General features: G+C 39.8%; 1 protein-coding gene across 1 annotated transcript in view; it reads left to right on the top strand.

The window, feature by feature from the left end:
• Positions 1-16,198, top strand: part of neurl1aa (neuralized E3 ubiquitin protein ligase 1Aa) — a 57,355-nt gene that overhangs the window by 15,101 nt on the left and 26,056 nt on the right. Inside the window, exons 2-3 of the mRNA XM_083923879.1 lie at positions 3,659-3,909; positions 4,918-5,239. Coding sequence (XP_083780005.1) covers positions 3,659-3,909; positions 4,918-5,239 — 573 coding nt within the window. The remainder of the gene's footprint in view (positions 1-3,658; positions 3,910-4,917; positions 5,240-16,198) is intronic.

Raw genomic sequence — 16,198 nt, 5'->3', positions numbered from 1 at the left:
TGTGTTTAAATGGACTCCCAGAAGAGTTTGCACAGGCTTGGGTGCAAACAGCTACGATCTGATACTATAAATATCATTTTGTTGTGTCTGAGTAAACAAAAGGCATCTGTCGTATCCTCGCCGATAGCCGCAGAGTGAAAGAGTACGCTGATCAAGACCTTTAGATACAAGGGGTTGCTAAGGAACATGAATTCACACATAGCCTGTTTCTATCGACAGCAGCTGCGTCTTTTTAGAGCCCAGTAATGCATTCAGCTCAATCTGCCGAGGACCATGTGTACCACATTCAACAACTGCTCTCCTGTGGCTCTGCTTAAGACAAAAGGCCTCAACGGTGCTCTTAGGTTGGGGCCAGATTGAACAGTAGACACACGCACAGGGTGACAAACTGGAAGGGTCATTACTAGATAAACATGAGGGAGGAGAGAGGACGGAGACAAAGACAGAGAGAGAGAGAGAACACAAAGCATGCTGTTTTTTCAGGACACTTTTCTAGCTGCACAGTCTTATCAGGGCTCCACAGGACATCTGCTGCTGCCACTGTTAGTTTGCAGTCTGTTTGTTTGTCAAACAGCCCTCTGTGATTATGGCAGTGGGGACAGAGTGAGTCCAACGCACCATTAACTGAATATGAACTATAATTTTTTCCTTTGACATTTTCAATTACAGCCATTTATATTTTGTAATTGGGCACATGACATGGGTAGGAATGAGACTTAAGGGGAGACACTGCAGGTGCAAACATAATTTTTTCATGAACTTGTCTGAGAATTTGGTTTATTTTTCTTCCATTACGTTGTCTTTGTCTAGAGTACTGGAAAGAAAATGAACACATTTATACTTTGTCTATTTGCATTTGTCTATTTGGTTTCATTTCTTTCTATATTGTGAGGATTTTTACAAAGGGCTTTGCTCCTATATCATTCATAGCTTGACAACATTTTATTCATAAAAGCATGTCGAAAATGAGTTTTGTATGGCTGTTGGCAGTATTTTTTTTATTTATGGAGTGATAAAAAGAGAAAGTAAGTAAGTTAACTAGTAAAAAGTAAACTTAAAAGAGATATCAAAAACTCTCTCTGTAAAAACCTTTGACTAATATGTCAACAATATAAAAGAAGAATTTTGATCCTGGCTTCATAAAATGTTTGTAATGTATATTACAGTAAAAAGATTATTTGCAATTTTAAACATAAAATTTCAGAAAACATTAATCGGCTTAATGTAAGAAATCAACTGGGGTAGTTTCATGGTGATATCTATTGGTTAAGATTTCTACCTTATTCACCTGTAGAATTTCTCCTTAAAGGGAAATTTCGGTGTAAAATCATCCAAGGATCTTTTTTAGGCAAATTCGGTCATCAAATAAGCCATTGAGACAATTTTTTTGTGTATGAACGATTAGCTGAGATTTTCCAGATAGACGCAAAAAGCCTGCCGCAGCTATCATGGATTAGCTCGGGGCGGCAAGTTGAATGCATTAAAACGTACTATTTATCCACAAATACTTCTCCAAATACCACCAAGGCTCTGCAGTAGCATGATAAGACTCCTGACACATTAACCGAAGCACCAACGATGTAGTTAGTGAACACAGAGTTTATTAAAAGAGTCTTTTGAAAGACTTACCTACTGGCCCTGGTACCAGCTTCTCTTAGTAAAAAGTCCAAATACAATCCAAAAGGAAGGAGCCCATTGATGATTTATTCCAGCAAAACACGTAAATGTTGCATTCAACTTGCTGCTCCGAGCTAATCCATGTTAGCCGCGGCAGGCTGTTAGTCTCTGGAAATCTCCGCTCATAGTTCGAAAAATTGTCTCAATGGCTTAATTTTACAAATATATCTTAAATGTTAACATTTAGTATTGAAATGTGTTCTGCATAGGTGAACGGAGTTTGATTGGTTAAAAAGGGTAGACATTGCTGATGTTTATGCTGGCGTATCAGTTCCTCTGATTTGAAGAGCTGGGGTCTCTTTTGAGCCAGTTAACCATACAGGGAGAAATCAGTCAAAGAAGAGACAGACATTCCAATTACTCCACTGACAGTAGCTCGAACAGTCCATAATGCAACACAGCTGGGAGACATGCTGTGCTTTCAGTCAGCAATGGGACTCTATCTCTCAACCTGCAATCACAGTTGCTATTGCTTGGTTGTATGTCCTCCTGGATACAGCTGCTTGATCACTAACTGATGCACCATTAGACCAGACAACTTGAGAGAAAGCGGGCACCACAAAAATATAAATTGAACCCCTTCACCACAAAAAAAATGGAATGTTGAAACACAAATACTGAAACTTCTGGAAGTCATTTAACATCCCAGGATGATGATATGTAGCATATTGAAGGAGTATCAGATGGTGGAATGTTTAGGAAAATTTAGCAATTTCAGTCTGGCAGTAACCAACTCTGGAAAATCTATGAAATTGCTTCAGTACCGTACATATTGATTCTACTATCTCGTCAAGTTCTGTGGTCATACCCCCTCAGCCACTCTCACCCAGACTCCATTCAGACACATCCACTGGCCACGCATGTTTCTCCTGAAACTTGGAATGGAAGATGAAATTATTTTGACTGGTTAGTATTTTCGGGGCTGCTAACCTAAAAAAGTAATGTCTTAATCTTAGCTATAGCCAGATAATTGGTTTGATACATGGTGACTTGGACTTGAGTTGAGTCGAGTCATTGTTTAGATGACTTATTGACTTAATTGACAGAAAATATGACTTGAGACATGATGTCAAAAAAAAGGCAAAATTAGGCTATAAAAATATTGAACATGTTAAACATTGTCAATGTTGACATTAGAAGCCTCTGTTACCTGGTATCTCTGAGGGCTGATGTTTGCTAACATTTGCCTGATACAGTTAGTAACTATTGATATTACCAATCAGCCCAATTACCAGAATATAACATTGGCATTTTACTAAGTGTAAATTAAGAAATATACAAGGTAATTATAATTCTCAGACTTGTCAGACTCGTTGGTTAGATAAATTGGTCAATATTATGAATATCAGATAAGTACTGATAACTTGTCTCTTTATAAAACAAAATACAGAAGATTGCAGTATCTTGGAAGGAAATGTGACTTGACTTGGAACTTGACTTGTGATAACCTGTGACTTGGATTGACTTGCACAAGAAAAAATGACTCGGGATGTGCATGAAAATTGGAACAAAAGACAGTCACATGTCTGGCTTCTACCAACGACTTGTGTTGACAGGTGCCCAACCGTTACCATGGACCATCGCATCCATTGGCTAAAGCGCTGTTTATCTGGGACAAATATGTGAATAATTGAAGTGCATCATTTCTGTCTTGGACATGTGTTGCATTCGAGACCTCCATGTATTTTTTCTTTTCACCCTGCAGAGCCCAATGTGATTACAGCTGATTAGCTTATTACTCCATTGATCACAAATAATCAACAAAGAACCCAATTACAAGAACTTAGAAATCTTAGAACATGCGATAATATCTGATGTTTTTTTCTCTGATGCAAAGCTTTCTGACAAATTTTAAACAAAATATCACACACTAAATACAGTGACTAAACCTCACCTCCTGCTCCTAATTAGAACATTTTTATTGTCTTTCTCACATTAGAGCTCAATTCTCTCTGTGCTTTGCTCTCCTTCTCTCCTTCAGATTCCCTCGGTGGCCCGTTCCCGTCCACGTCACACCGATGCCACCACAAACCCAAGAGGTGCCTGCCTATCCAGTATGGCAGCGTTGGCGGGCCCCTTCCCATCAGCCCACTCCTCTTCCATCCGAACGCCAAGGGATCCCAAATCGTCATGGACCTCGCTCAGAAGACAGTCAAGAGGCAGGCCAGTTTCTGCAATGCCATCACCTTCACCAACAGGCCCATAGCGCTGTATGAGCAAGTCCGCCTCAAGGTACTTTATGTCAGAATAAAGCACGTGAGCTTTTAAAGTCTGGGAGCTTCTAAACTGTCAAAACAATTGTGCTGGTTTTTTTTCTTATCTTAGGTTAATACTTAAAATGTGAAGTTCTTCAATAAATAATAATAATATATTAATAAACTTTATTTATAGAGGACCTTTTGTGCAACAAATGCAGCTCAAAGTGCTTACCATTAAAAGCAGTAAACATGAAATATGGGCAAATCAATAGGTGGCACACTTAAATAGAATAAAAAGAAGGAAAGAAAAAAAAAGAAATAAAAGATGCAATAAAAGGGATAAAATGTTTATAAAATAATAATAAATACAATAAAATGCCTCTCTGATGATTTGGAGTAATGAATTCCATAGTTTTGGAGTGTAATTGTAAAAAGCTGCATCTCCAGTTTTCTGTTGTGTTGGGTTTTGGCCCTCTAGCAGGCTAGCAGTGGAGGATCTGAGGGCTCGTGAAGGGACATAGAGCAGCAGAGAGTCTGAGATGTAGGTCGACTCTAATCCATTAAGAGCTTTAAAAACAAGTAAAAGGACTTTAAAATCGACTCTAGAGGACTCAACTACAATAAAGACTCAGCTACACTGTCTGCATTGTAAGGAAAACCATGTAGTCAAATTAGATGTAGAAGTGATTATGTCAAATAGCAGTCTGCACTGATATCAAATTTCTAGGAAAAGCATCAAATATTTTCAAATAACAGGCTACCAATAAAGTAGGGTTGGATTATTATTCCAATTTAATTTTTAAATTATGATCATGGCTTTCCATGGTAATGAACACAACGTAATCAAGATAAAACGATTATTGTGTCGCGTTCAGTGTGTGTGTGTGTTTCTTAATTTGTTTTTCAGTTTAATTATATTTAAATTCCAATAAATGCGTAATCACATTAAATAGGGATCAATATTCACCAAAGTAATCAAGACTATGGTTTTGGCCATAATCCAGCCCTGCAATAAAGTCACATTTTCTCCTCTTCTCCCCAGATTACGAAAAAGCAGTGTTGCTGGAGCGGGGCTCTACGTCTGGGCTTCACCGCCAAAGACCCCTCCAGGATAAACCCAGACAACTTGCCCAAGTACGCCTGTCCCGACCTGGTGTCCCAGAGCGGCTTCTGGGCCAAGGCCTTGCCCGAGGAGTTTGCCAACGAGAGCAACATCATCGCATTTTGGGTTGACAAGAAAGGCAGAGTCTTCTACCGCATTAACGAGTCCAGTCCCATGCTGTTCTTCAGTGGAGTCCGCACAGCTGAGCCCCTCTGGGCCCTCATTGATGTGTACGGTCTGACCCGCGGAGTGCAGCTGCTAGGTGAGATGGCTGATGAAGCATAGACTGCAGAGCTGAATTAACAACCAGGCAAGGCAGGCTAATGCCTCAGAGACCCAGACCCTCTGGGGCCCTAAAAATAAATCAGTTTGTGATCATTTAATTAACAGATTAATATAACTGAAATTGAAAAGGGTTCACCAGATTATGTTAAGGTAATGCCTGTTAAAAGGAACATCTTCCTCACCACTGTCGCACTGTTCGTTAATAGTCTCTGTAAATTATAGTGTGGACTAAATCTGCTCTAAATGAAAAGTACCCTAAGACTATTTCTTGACAGCCAGTATGGCTAAATGCTTAGGAATCTACACAACCCCCAGGTTTTGAAGCTAATTTGACCAAACAGTAATTATCCAACACAAGTTTATTTTCTTCTCAGATATCATTGTAGTTTTCAGATCATGCTGGGTCCAGGAAAATGTATAACCAGTTGTTAGTGTTAATTGCTAGAGCGTCACATATATTGTAACCCCTCACATAGCATCTTACATTTCTTTGTTGTTGTATGGGGAGCTGATTGTTTGGTCCAGCCGGCCTCAGCCGGTTTTCTTCCAGGTGCTTTGATTGGGTGGCAGAACAAAATCTGCAGGGTGACAATGTTTGTGAGTGCTGTAAATTCAGCTGTTTACATAAATATGGTTGACCATCAAAGTGAAATGACTCAAGATTATCCCCATAATAGTCCCTTGATAATCCGTCATTGCATGTAGCCTTTGAGTTTTCTTAGAAGACAGTATATTAATGCAAGTAAGTCAACAACACACAAGGATGAATATGGAAGGGGATAAGGTGAGTAGACCCCTTTTTGCCATTATGGCCATTCTAGGTGGTTACTTTTCTTGGTCTACTTTTGGTCAGACTCAGAGACACGCTTTTGAAATGACATACACTGATTAACATACATACAACCAAACAACAAAAACATACTGCATTACTATATTGTAGTATATATTAAGTGGATGCAGTGCAATCAATTGAATCACTCCCATTTACATCTAGAATTCTTTATCCTGTTCAAAAAGCTGATATTCTTCAAAATAAATGTAAGGAGTCTGATGTAATATCAGATAACCGGGGACAACCTTGTTTTAGCATGAAAACTGGACTCAAGCGTTTGATACATTAGTTATATTTATATCAACTCACAAAAAGCCACTTAAATATAATTAGAAAATTTTACACACCAGAGCTTTTCCAGACATTTACATGAAAATAAAAATATTCTTTGTAATAAATATGAATAAATCTGAATTGGAAATTTCAAAATTAAAGCAAATCTTAAAGACAATGATATATCAATATTTTCACTTTGCATCGATGATATTGGATCGTAAATGAAACTATATATTGATCCAGATTGATGTACCATGACGCCTCTAGTTTTATCTGAAAACATTAAAACAAATGGAATATCAATTTTACAACTGTCTGTATAAAGTGTGAGCTCACACAACCCTGTGGAGTCCTCATATACCTGAATCAATGAGGGCAAATGCAAACCTAGTCCACTGTGCCTGTAAGCCTACTAGTGTCTGTGTAACTGTGTTCCCCCACTAGAACCTTGTGCCTAAGTTTGCTGCTTATGACAAGAGGACAATCAAACTTTTGTCTACTTGTCTTCAAGTATACCTAAAAATAAATGATGATTTATTATGATGTATTGTGGCACAATCTTTCACCAAAGCATCAGTGATTGTTTTTTCATTTTTTTGTCATCACTATTTTCTCGTTAATTCAGTGTTTGAAAGCCATAAGGTGTTTATTTCTGGAGAGGACCAAACTGGTTTTTCCTGTGTCCTCATGTTTACTGTAAACAGGTCATTTCTAGAGGTTGACCTTCTCGTTTTTGTGTACAGTAAAGCCTTCCATGAAGCAATAGAAAAGCCATGAACAAAGGCTATCTATATCTGACCAATATGTAGCCCCCATGTTTACACAAAAGCAGCAAGGAAGGGGGGTGCTGCTTTGCATTATCAAGGTATGCTGGGTAGCTTAGCATACATTCCACAAGGACATAGCCCAGGATAGTATGGTCTGGGCTTTGATGTGAGAGAATGTATACACATATTTCTTTGCCCTGGAGATTCAGTGCTGTCACCCCCTCTGCTGCTGGAAAAATAGACTGGGTCACATGTTCCATAGATAGCACATTTGATTGTAATTGTGCACTGTGTTGATTGATATCTTCAGGGTGGTGGGGGTGGATGTTTAGTGTCTTGAGTAAGAGGGAGCCCATATTCTTAGTTTTCTCTCTCTATATATATATATGGCGGCGGCTGGTCTTTCAAGGAGGGGAAGCTCATTTTTCCGGCCTACATCATAAATGTGTTTGTTTATTTATATGTAAATTTTACCCTTAGTTCCTTTTCAAGAAAATGATCTGTGACCTTGGTGTACCAACTAGGCGTCTTTTCCAGGGACTTGACCAGGGTTCTCTCAATGGCCAGCACAGCTAGGCTGCTAAAACGGCCGTGGCCCAGCTGGAGCTGCTGCGCCAGGCTACTGTGAAGTGTGACCGCCCGTGAGTGTGAGTGTGAGTGACGGGGGGAGAAGCTCCGCAGCTACCTCTGCTCGTTGGGGAAAGAAACTGCAGAGTGACAGAACAGAGTCACCAAAAAAACGCAAGTCGTTTCTAACAAAGACAAAGTCTCTGGGGATCTGTAAAGTCTCCGGATCAGTTCAGAACAATGGAATGAAAAACTTGGAAAATGCTCCTGTGGATGTTTATTCTTCGAGATCGCTGATTCGCTCATTTAGCTGTCAATCAGAAAGGATTCCGCCTCAGACAGCTCATCCAATCATCATGCAGAAGCCGAGCTTCCGGGCCAGGTCACTGTCCCATAGACCCCCAGAGACGCTGAGCGTCCGATGGGAAGTTCAAAGCCCAGCATTTATCCAATGACCATCTAGTTTGGCTTCAGTGGAACAACACGCTCTACGCTTCCCCATTGAAGTCAGTAGAAGCTGAGCGTCCGACTCTGTAAAGTGCTGTGGCGCTGTGGGGATGAATGAGAAGGAAGTTGCTCCGGTTACCTGTGATAAGGAGCTGATTCTGAACAAAAGATGAAGGCTTTCTAGCGCGTATTTAGTCAATGAAATATACACACAGCAGTACATATTTCACCACTTTTTTTTCCCTTGCAGTCTTAGAGCAATCGCCACTATATATATATATATATATATATATAGTGTGAAAACAACTCAAGCAATTTACTGTTGTAGATGAGGGCAGCAGCAAAACGTATTTTAGCCACTAAAAAATGGCATTTTTATATTTAGAATACTAGTTTTTGAATATTTTCACCATTTTACCATGCTGTCAGACAGCCCGTTCCTTTTCACAAGTTTCCCCTTTCTCTCTTTCAGCCGTTCAGTCTCTCTCCGCTAAAGTTCTTCTTCTGTATACCCTGGTTCATAAAGAGATCCTCTTATATCCACAGTAAACGGCATTTCACTGTCATAATCACTCATTCTTATTTTCTTAATTTGTTTGTTCTATTAAGCGCAGAAAGTCTGACCCAAACAGCTGATCTGTGGCATAATACAGCCCCAGGCACAGTTGTGCTTCTGCAAGAAATATGTTGAGGAAATGTTGGAGAGGGCTGTTTGTTTGCCAGGTAAAGTAGTGGCCATATTCTAAATATAGTGCACACTTAAACTCGAATGTATTTTTTTAGGTGGCTAGAATACATTTTGCTGCAGGCCCCATCCACAGCAGCTTCCATGCCAGTACTCCTGTCTTAAACTGGCGACCACTGTATATAATGCACACTATGGGTAGGAACCTCACACAGCCCCTCTTTAAAAAAGCCCATCTATCACTTTAATGATATTTGCAGAAGGAATAAAAATATATCAGATAATGGGACATGCAGAAAATGGTTTAAATATCAAATAGTGGAGGCCCACTAGTGGAGCCAACCACCCTAAGGTTTATTTAACTGAAGTCTCTGAAATGCATCTTTCTGAGAGATGTCTGACCCCTTTGAAACACATGCTCCAAGCACCATTTCAATCAGAAACAGAGCTTCTCCTGAGCCCTACTTAAGTCATCTCTACTGTCTTTTTTACAGTCAGGCCATATGCAGGGCTGCTTTCGGAGCACTGCTCATGTTCCTCAAGGGGCCAACTGACTGACATCTGCCCCCCACAAACAGAGGCCTGTTCAGCTACCGAAGGTCAAGATAGAAATGCATCATCCAGACTAGACACGGCCCTTTGTGATGCTGAATGGCCAATTGTGTCAGCTCTGCGCATCACGTTTCTGTGAGCAACGCTCCATGAACCTTTCCCTATCCTTGGATAAGCCCTAAGGCGTCCACATCTGAGGGCTTTCCCTCGCTTTCACTCCTTATTTTATCTGGCATTTGAGAAGCTCGTGTTATTCTTTTCAGTCTCCGATTCTCAATTAAACCCATAGCTTGGGAGGAGACCTATAGCAATAGAAGTGGTAGAAATGCAACATTTTTATTTATTCCTTCTAAATCTTCCAATACCTAAATAGCTGTCTTAGAAGAAATAGAGCTTGAGCTACTGCTGACAAAGGTTTTATTACAATTGTAGACATTTTATCTTTAAATCCCTTGTTTTTTAAACTTAGATTCTTTATTGTATTCTCTCCAATTCTCCCCAGCCTACACCCCTGTAGGATCAATAACATTTATACTTTCTCCATTTCAGCATTTTTCAGCAGCGAGTGAGATTATTCATTGAGCCTCTTTGGAAATACTATACTCCTCGCTACATAAAGATTGAATTAAAAGTCTACGGTGGATTAAGTTTCCTGCTCAAAGAGATTTTGTACAGCTTGTGTACGTAGGCCTTTGATAATGTAAATTAGTGGGGGGGCTGTGGTAGTATGTCTCGTGTCTCCATTCAGCAGGGATAGTGCTGCACACATATTCAAAAGCAGCTTCCACTGCCTATTCAAATGAGAAATTCTACCTGTCTTCATATCACTTGATATGCTTCTCCTTCCAGCTGTTGCATTATGTTCCTCATTTCAGGTCACTCATTTTATTTAATGGCTTTTGTGTGTTGTCAGTATGGATTTGTGTTTTGTATGAACATGCTGGCTGCTAAGCATGACTAATGGTTGGACAAGTAGAAGGTCGGGGTGTTTTTATTCAACCACCTCCTGCTCTTATAACCCGCAGAAAATTAATTGAAACATTTTTTGTCCTTTAGCAAAGACAAAATTAAAATGGAGAGTACTAGAACGCTACGTCAAAATGTAGATTCTGAAAGATAGATTTAAGAATAGCTGAGATAATTGGAAGCACAGGGCATGCTTTGGTTGTTTAATTGTACATATATCAATATGTAGTATATGGGACCACCTTTAAACACCCTAAACTAGGACTGGACAATATGGCCAGAATCTTCTATCGCGATATATAGATCATTTTATCGTCATTCGTCAGGCATGCACAGCTATTTATCTTTTGTGTGCCGACAGAAGTAACAATCACAGTTACAAGCTTTCTGATTAATAACTGGTTACACAATAATCAACAAAAAAGGCATCAAGTAGGGCGATGGACAAGGGAAGGGCTGCAGGGTGCGCCAATTCATAAAACAATTTAAGAAAAAACATGCTTCCTAATTGCCAAATCCCCCACAGACTCACTACAGCTAAACGAAAGCCTATGTGGATGCTTGACCTGCGTCAACAAAAATACAGTCTCAAGGCCACACATGAAACTAGTGGTACGAGACAGTTGATGAATCTATGTGTAGTGCTGAAATAATAGATGGAAACAAAACAATCAAAGTAGGGAAGGGACTTTTGGTCATCAGTTGATGACTATCCAAAAAATTGTTGGTCAGGAAGTTCCTTTTTGCATTTGTCTATTCCTGTTGGAGGATCTGACCACTCTGAGTAACACAACTGGGTAGGAGACTGCTTGTTCAACAATGGAAGTCATCTCACGCACCATCAGTCACGTACTGGCATAATCTGCTCGGGAGGCAAGACACATGAACGTTGTGCGGGTGTCCTTCTCACTGCTTGAAATGGGAGAGATTTCTTTACTCCATTAATGGCCCTTAAAGACTAACCTAGGACTAAGCCCCCTTTCATGTAAACACATAGACACAAAAGCATACAATAAAGTAGGGGGAAGTTGGCATAATTTAACTTTTTTTTTTTCTTTTCACACTTTTACTCAGATTTATTTTACCTACTACTGTAATATTTTCAGGTAAACGATGCAATCATAAATCACTTTCAAAGTCTTTCAATTGAAAAAACAAGTCATGAGCGGACACTGTCAGTCAATTGAAGAGTATATGGGTCTCAATTGTAACAGTGTGAGCTATAGTTAAAAAAAACAGCATTAAACAAAACGTTTACATGGAAATACTACAATATTTCAGGCAAGCAACTGTTTTTACATTGATTTCATACCAAGGATGTGATAATTTAATGTATAAAATGTCAACACAACTGGATGGCTCGTTTAAGTCCATTTGTTGGCAATTATATTGGTTGCGCCTACTGAATATAGTTGGAAGTTGGAAGTTGTTAAATCCTAATCTAATTTAGAAAATAACTGAATGGCATCTGACTGAAAACAGTATTGGCTAGTAAACAGCATAATAACATGCTTGAAAATTAAAATTTTGTGTTTGCAAATTACACATGTAAAATGTGTTACAAATGGTGGTGCCCATGCTTTTGGCATTCCCAGGAGAACATTCGCAGCATGCAGCCTTGGCTAACACTAGAGATGCACCAATACAGTTTTTTTCTGATCCAATCCAATACCGATACCTGGGCTGAGCGTATCAGGGGATACCTGATACCAATCTGATACCACTGTTGAATGAATGAACCGTGTACATGGCCATGTGACTGAAGGCATCAGGCTCAACACAAACATTTAGCCTTGTTAAAAAGGTAACATATCTCTAGCTAACACCATAGTATTTGCCAAGAACTGACAAAGAACAGCAAGTTTTATTTTTGAAAAATACTTCTGGATCTTGGTTGCTGCCATTCCCTGCAGAAAGGACCACTGCTGTTGGTATTTCTCAGGATGTTTAGTTTATGTTTCTGCACTGGCTACATGCTGACATGATGTTGCCATGATGGCATGTACGTAGCCAGAGAAGAAGTACTGTATGTTACAACTGTAACATGTTACCTTTACACACACACACACACAAACACACACACACACACACACACACACACACACACACACGTACCCGCACATTATCACTATTTAAGTTGATATGGTGAGTAGCTGCACATTTAATCAAGCAGAGCATTAACTTGGACCCATGTCCGTGTCCACCTAGTTAATGTAAGTCCAATATTCACTCTCCTTTAACTCCATGAAAAAACTCTCTAAATGCTGTTTGGTGCTGGATGGATACAGTCGGATTATCAGAGCTTTTACACTGAGAACAACTGTCTGCTGTTGCTGGAAATGAGGTTGATAAGAGTAGTATTAGTGAACCAAAACAACACATTTGCCAGAGGGAAAATGTTAAAATGCTTTTTAGAGCCAGGGAGAACTGCAGAGTCGGTGATAACTTTCTTTAGATTTACATGATAACTTTTACATTACATTTTACCCATTTATTTATAAAAAATATTGATTAGTGCTCCTTTAATCAGATCGATTGGATTATGTAAATAATGAGCATTTAAAGTCAGCTAACCACAGTTGATTAGTCCCCTTTCACCTACTATACAAGTAGTTACATAATCCATTGTGAATATGAAAATATTGACTATAGCCACTTTATTTTTATCCCAGTTCCGAATGACGTGCATGTGCCTTTGTATCTTGAGATGTATCTGTTTAGCATCTCGATGCTGTTCTGAGGTCAGAGCAGAAGATCCCCGGGCGACATTTGCAATGGCTTTGATGTAGAAAGATTGAAATAGGAACGGTATCATGTGATAATCCACCCCAAAGGATTCACCAGGGAGATACATCATACATGACAGGCCCAAGGGGGGCAGGGAAGATGTTGTGATTTCACACCCACAAGAGCATGACAGCGATTTAATGGCTGTTTTACACAGATTCCTCAATACTGCCGCGAAGAAAAATTGCCATTATGCCAGACTTGCTTGTTTTAAAATGAACCAAACGACGGTGGCCCAGTTTGTGATTTTAGACAGCATCCCGGCATTTCAGAAGCAAAACATGTGTGACGTGTAACACAACAGCGGCAACATCTAGCGTGTGTGTGTGTGTGTGAAGTCCCGCAATCCAGGGTGTTCTTTTACACAGAAGGCGATTCAGCTCTGTTACTTCCTCTGTTCTGGTTTAATAGTGGAACAACTCTGTACCCCTATTCAATGTTCAAACTTTTATTACAAAAGGGTGAGACGGAATCATGGCGCAACATTTCTGCCTTGAACAGGCTGTGTGAAAGGGTCTTAAAGACTATCCCATTAAGCCCCTTTCACACAGCCTGTGTGTGGATCTTTTGAGGTGGGGTACTTCATAGTCATAGCAAACTCATAGTCAGTGTTACCTTCAGTACATGGCTGTAGATTCAGCCCCAGTTTGAAAAATCAGTTGTGAGTCCTTACACAGAAGCATATCAACTTACTACTGTGAACAGGGGCAGTAGTAAAACATATTTTAGCCATCTAAAAATAGACCCACCTAAATAAATCAACTTCAGTTTTAGTGTACACTATACTTATACTTAATATTTTCACCGCTTTACAATGCCGCCAACAGTCCTGCGACGAGGAACTGAAGCTTTGTAAACATCTTTACCCTCCAAAACCTCCTCTGACAAAAACAGTAATTTTGTTAATTGTTTGGTTAGTTAGTTTATGTTTGTGACTTGATGGTGCTTTAAAGCTAACTGACTAACCGATCGAGGCGGCGGTAGACCAGCAGCTCCTGTGTTCTGCAAGGTAAAATTATTGTTTTTGTCAAAGGAGTCTGGTGGCTTTGAAGAGAGCACAGATGAATACAGCAAGTTCTGTTCCCCATCTCTTTAAGAGTTTCACCTCCCACCTTTCAACCTTCCAACGAAGTTCAGACAGAAAGTTTTCTTACCCTATCATATGATGGGGCATCCACAGTGACTGCATAAAAACATGCATGTAGGCAAGAATACACGGACACATCCACCTTTTTATGCTTTTGCTACAAAGAAAAGGGTGTCAGATGTGGTGATGTCTCTGCTTAGGTGCCTGAGGTAGCAGGTGATCGACTGCACCTGGCCTTGAACTTGGAAAATACAATATTGCTGCGGTTTGGCAGGATACTCTTTGGAGCAGACAAAAGTTGTCCCCATAGGCATGAAATCCAGCAAGCCAGAAAAGGTTGTTTAATATATGCCCGTATCCCCGTTCCTGAGGTTAGCTGTCACACACACAAACACACACACACACACACACGCACATGCACACAGCAGAACTTTACTTGACATCAGCTAGCAGGCTGAGTTACTGAGTAATTCCAGCTGTTGTGAAGCCAGCAGGACTCCGATTGTATGAGTCAGTCACAGTGGAGCTTTAATCAAGAGGGGCCTTGTGTGGACTTCCCTAAAGGACAAGAGAAAAAAGTCTGATTGCAAATGCTTGAGGCTGCTAACACCTTTCTGACCAGGCTGATTCAGAGAAGAGGTTTGCCAATCTAGCTGTCACATCAAAGAAGCATAGCAGTTAATTTAGTTTGCTCAAAACATAGTGTCTTGGAAGAGAGGCTATCTGTAGTCCATCAGGAAAACTGCATTTACACTGCGTGGTGGAAACACAGAAGAGCTTCTGACGTCTGCAATGTTATGAGACTGTCCTCAGGTGATGGATTGAATTACATTGTAGCTCTTGACAGGAGAATGAGATCCCATTGCAACATCAGATAGCAACAATCTATGCTGTCACTCTGATGATCAGCAGAGCAGTCGAAGCAATGAGAGAGCATTTTGAAAATAGCCACTTTTTTAACAAATCAACCAGAGAACATGATGCATGATGTGATACCTAAAGTTGTGTGCTCTTGCTTTGATGCATCTCTGTATATAAGTATGATACCACAATCTCCTCCTCTCTTTTATGTAGCAATGCAGTGTTTATTTTGCAGGACTAACCATGTAGAAGTGTGCTTTTGTGTAAAGAGGACAGACGTGTGCTAGGTGAAAAGAAATACTGCTCCTGGAAACTGAAGTGCTTCAGCAAAAGTAAAACAATGTGTGAAGGCTTGATGGATGAAGGCGCGGCAGGCCCCAACTCTTTGTTTACATCTTTCACAAGACGTGTCAGAATAGCTAGCTTATCTCTGACAGAGCGTCAGCTCGCAAGGCAGGGTCGTCCTGTTGGAACCTTTCTCAACATGGCAGGGCTAAAGTGAAAGAGGCCATCTCTGATAGAAATTATATGGCTAATGTTATCTCATGTATCATTCCAGCTGCCACACCTACATGTGCTCAGGTTTCCTTTTACTGGTAAAGGGAATGGTGAGCAAGCACAATTTGTCCAAGTGTTGAAATACAATGCAGTTCTTGTTGAACAACAATTAGTGCTGAATACGTTAAAGCCTAGACCCAACGGATCCAGTTGAACAACATTCAATACAAAAGGCAAGTACAGATAAAGGAATTAGAGGGATGAATTAGGGATGGGGGTGAAATATTTCAATTGTTTTTTCACTTAAATATCGTGTTTTAAAAGTTTTTTTTGAATATATTTTAAATGCCTGGATCTATTCAGTTGCCTCATATTGGTATATACGAAGGTAGGATGAATTTGCCACTTTTATTGTTGTAGTCTAAGGTCAATGTGACGTGATATCTAAAAGAGGAAATACCAGACAGTCCACAATCTGTACCCTCACATTTTAAATCCAGAGTATGCCGGTATATGTATACATTACATACAACACATACAGTAACATGAAAATACCCCTATATTGTGAATGGAGAGTCTTATTACTTGATTATTAGGTTGCACGAAAAAAA

This window comes from Echiichthys vipera, assembly GCF_963691815.1.
Source record: "Echiichthys vipera genome assembly, chromosome: 2".
Taxonomy (NCBI): domain Eukaryota; kingdom Metazoa; phylum Chordata; class Actinopteri; order Perciformes; family Trachinidae; genus Echiichthys; species Echiichthys vipera.
The sequence above is the reverse complement of the archived record's forward strand: the minus strand, read 5'-3'. Positions and strand labels throughout refer to the sequence as shown.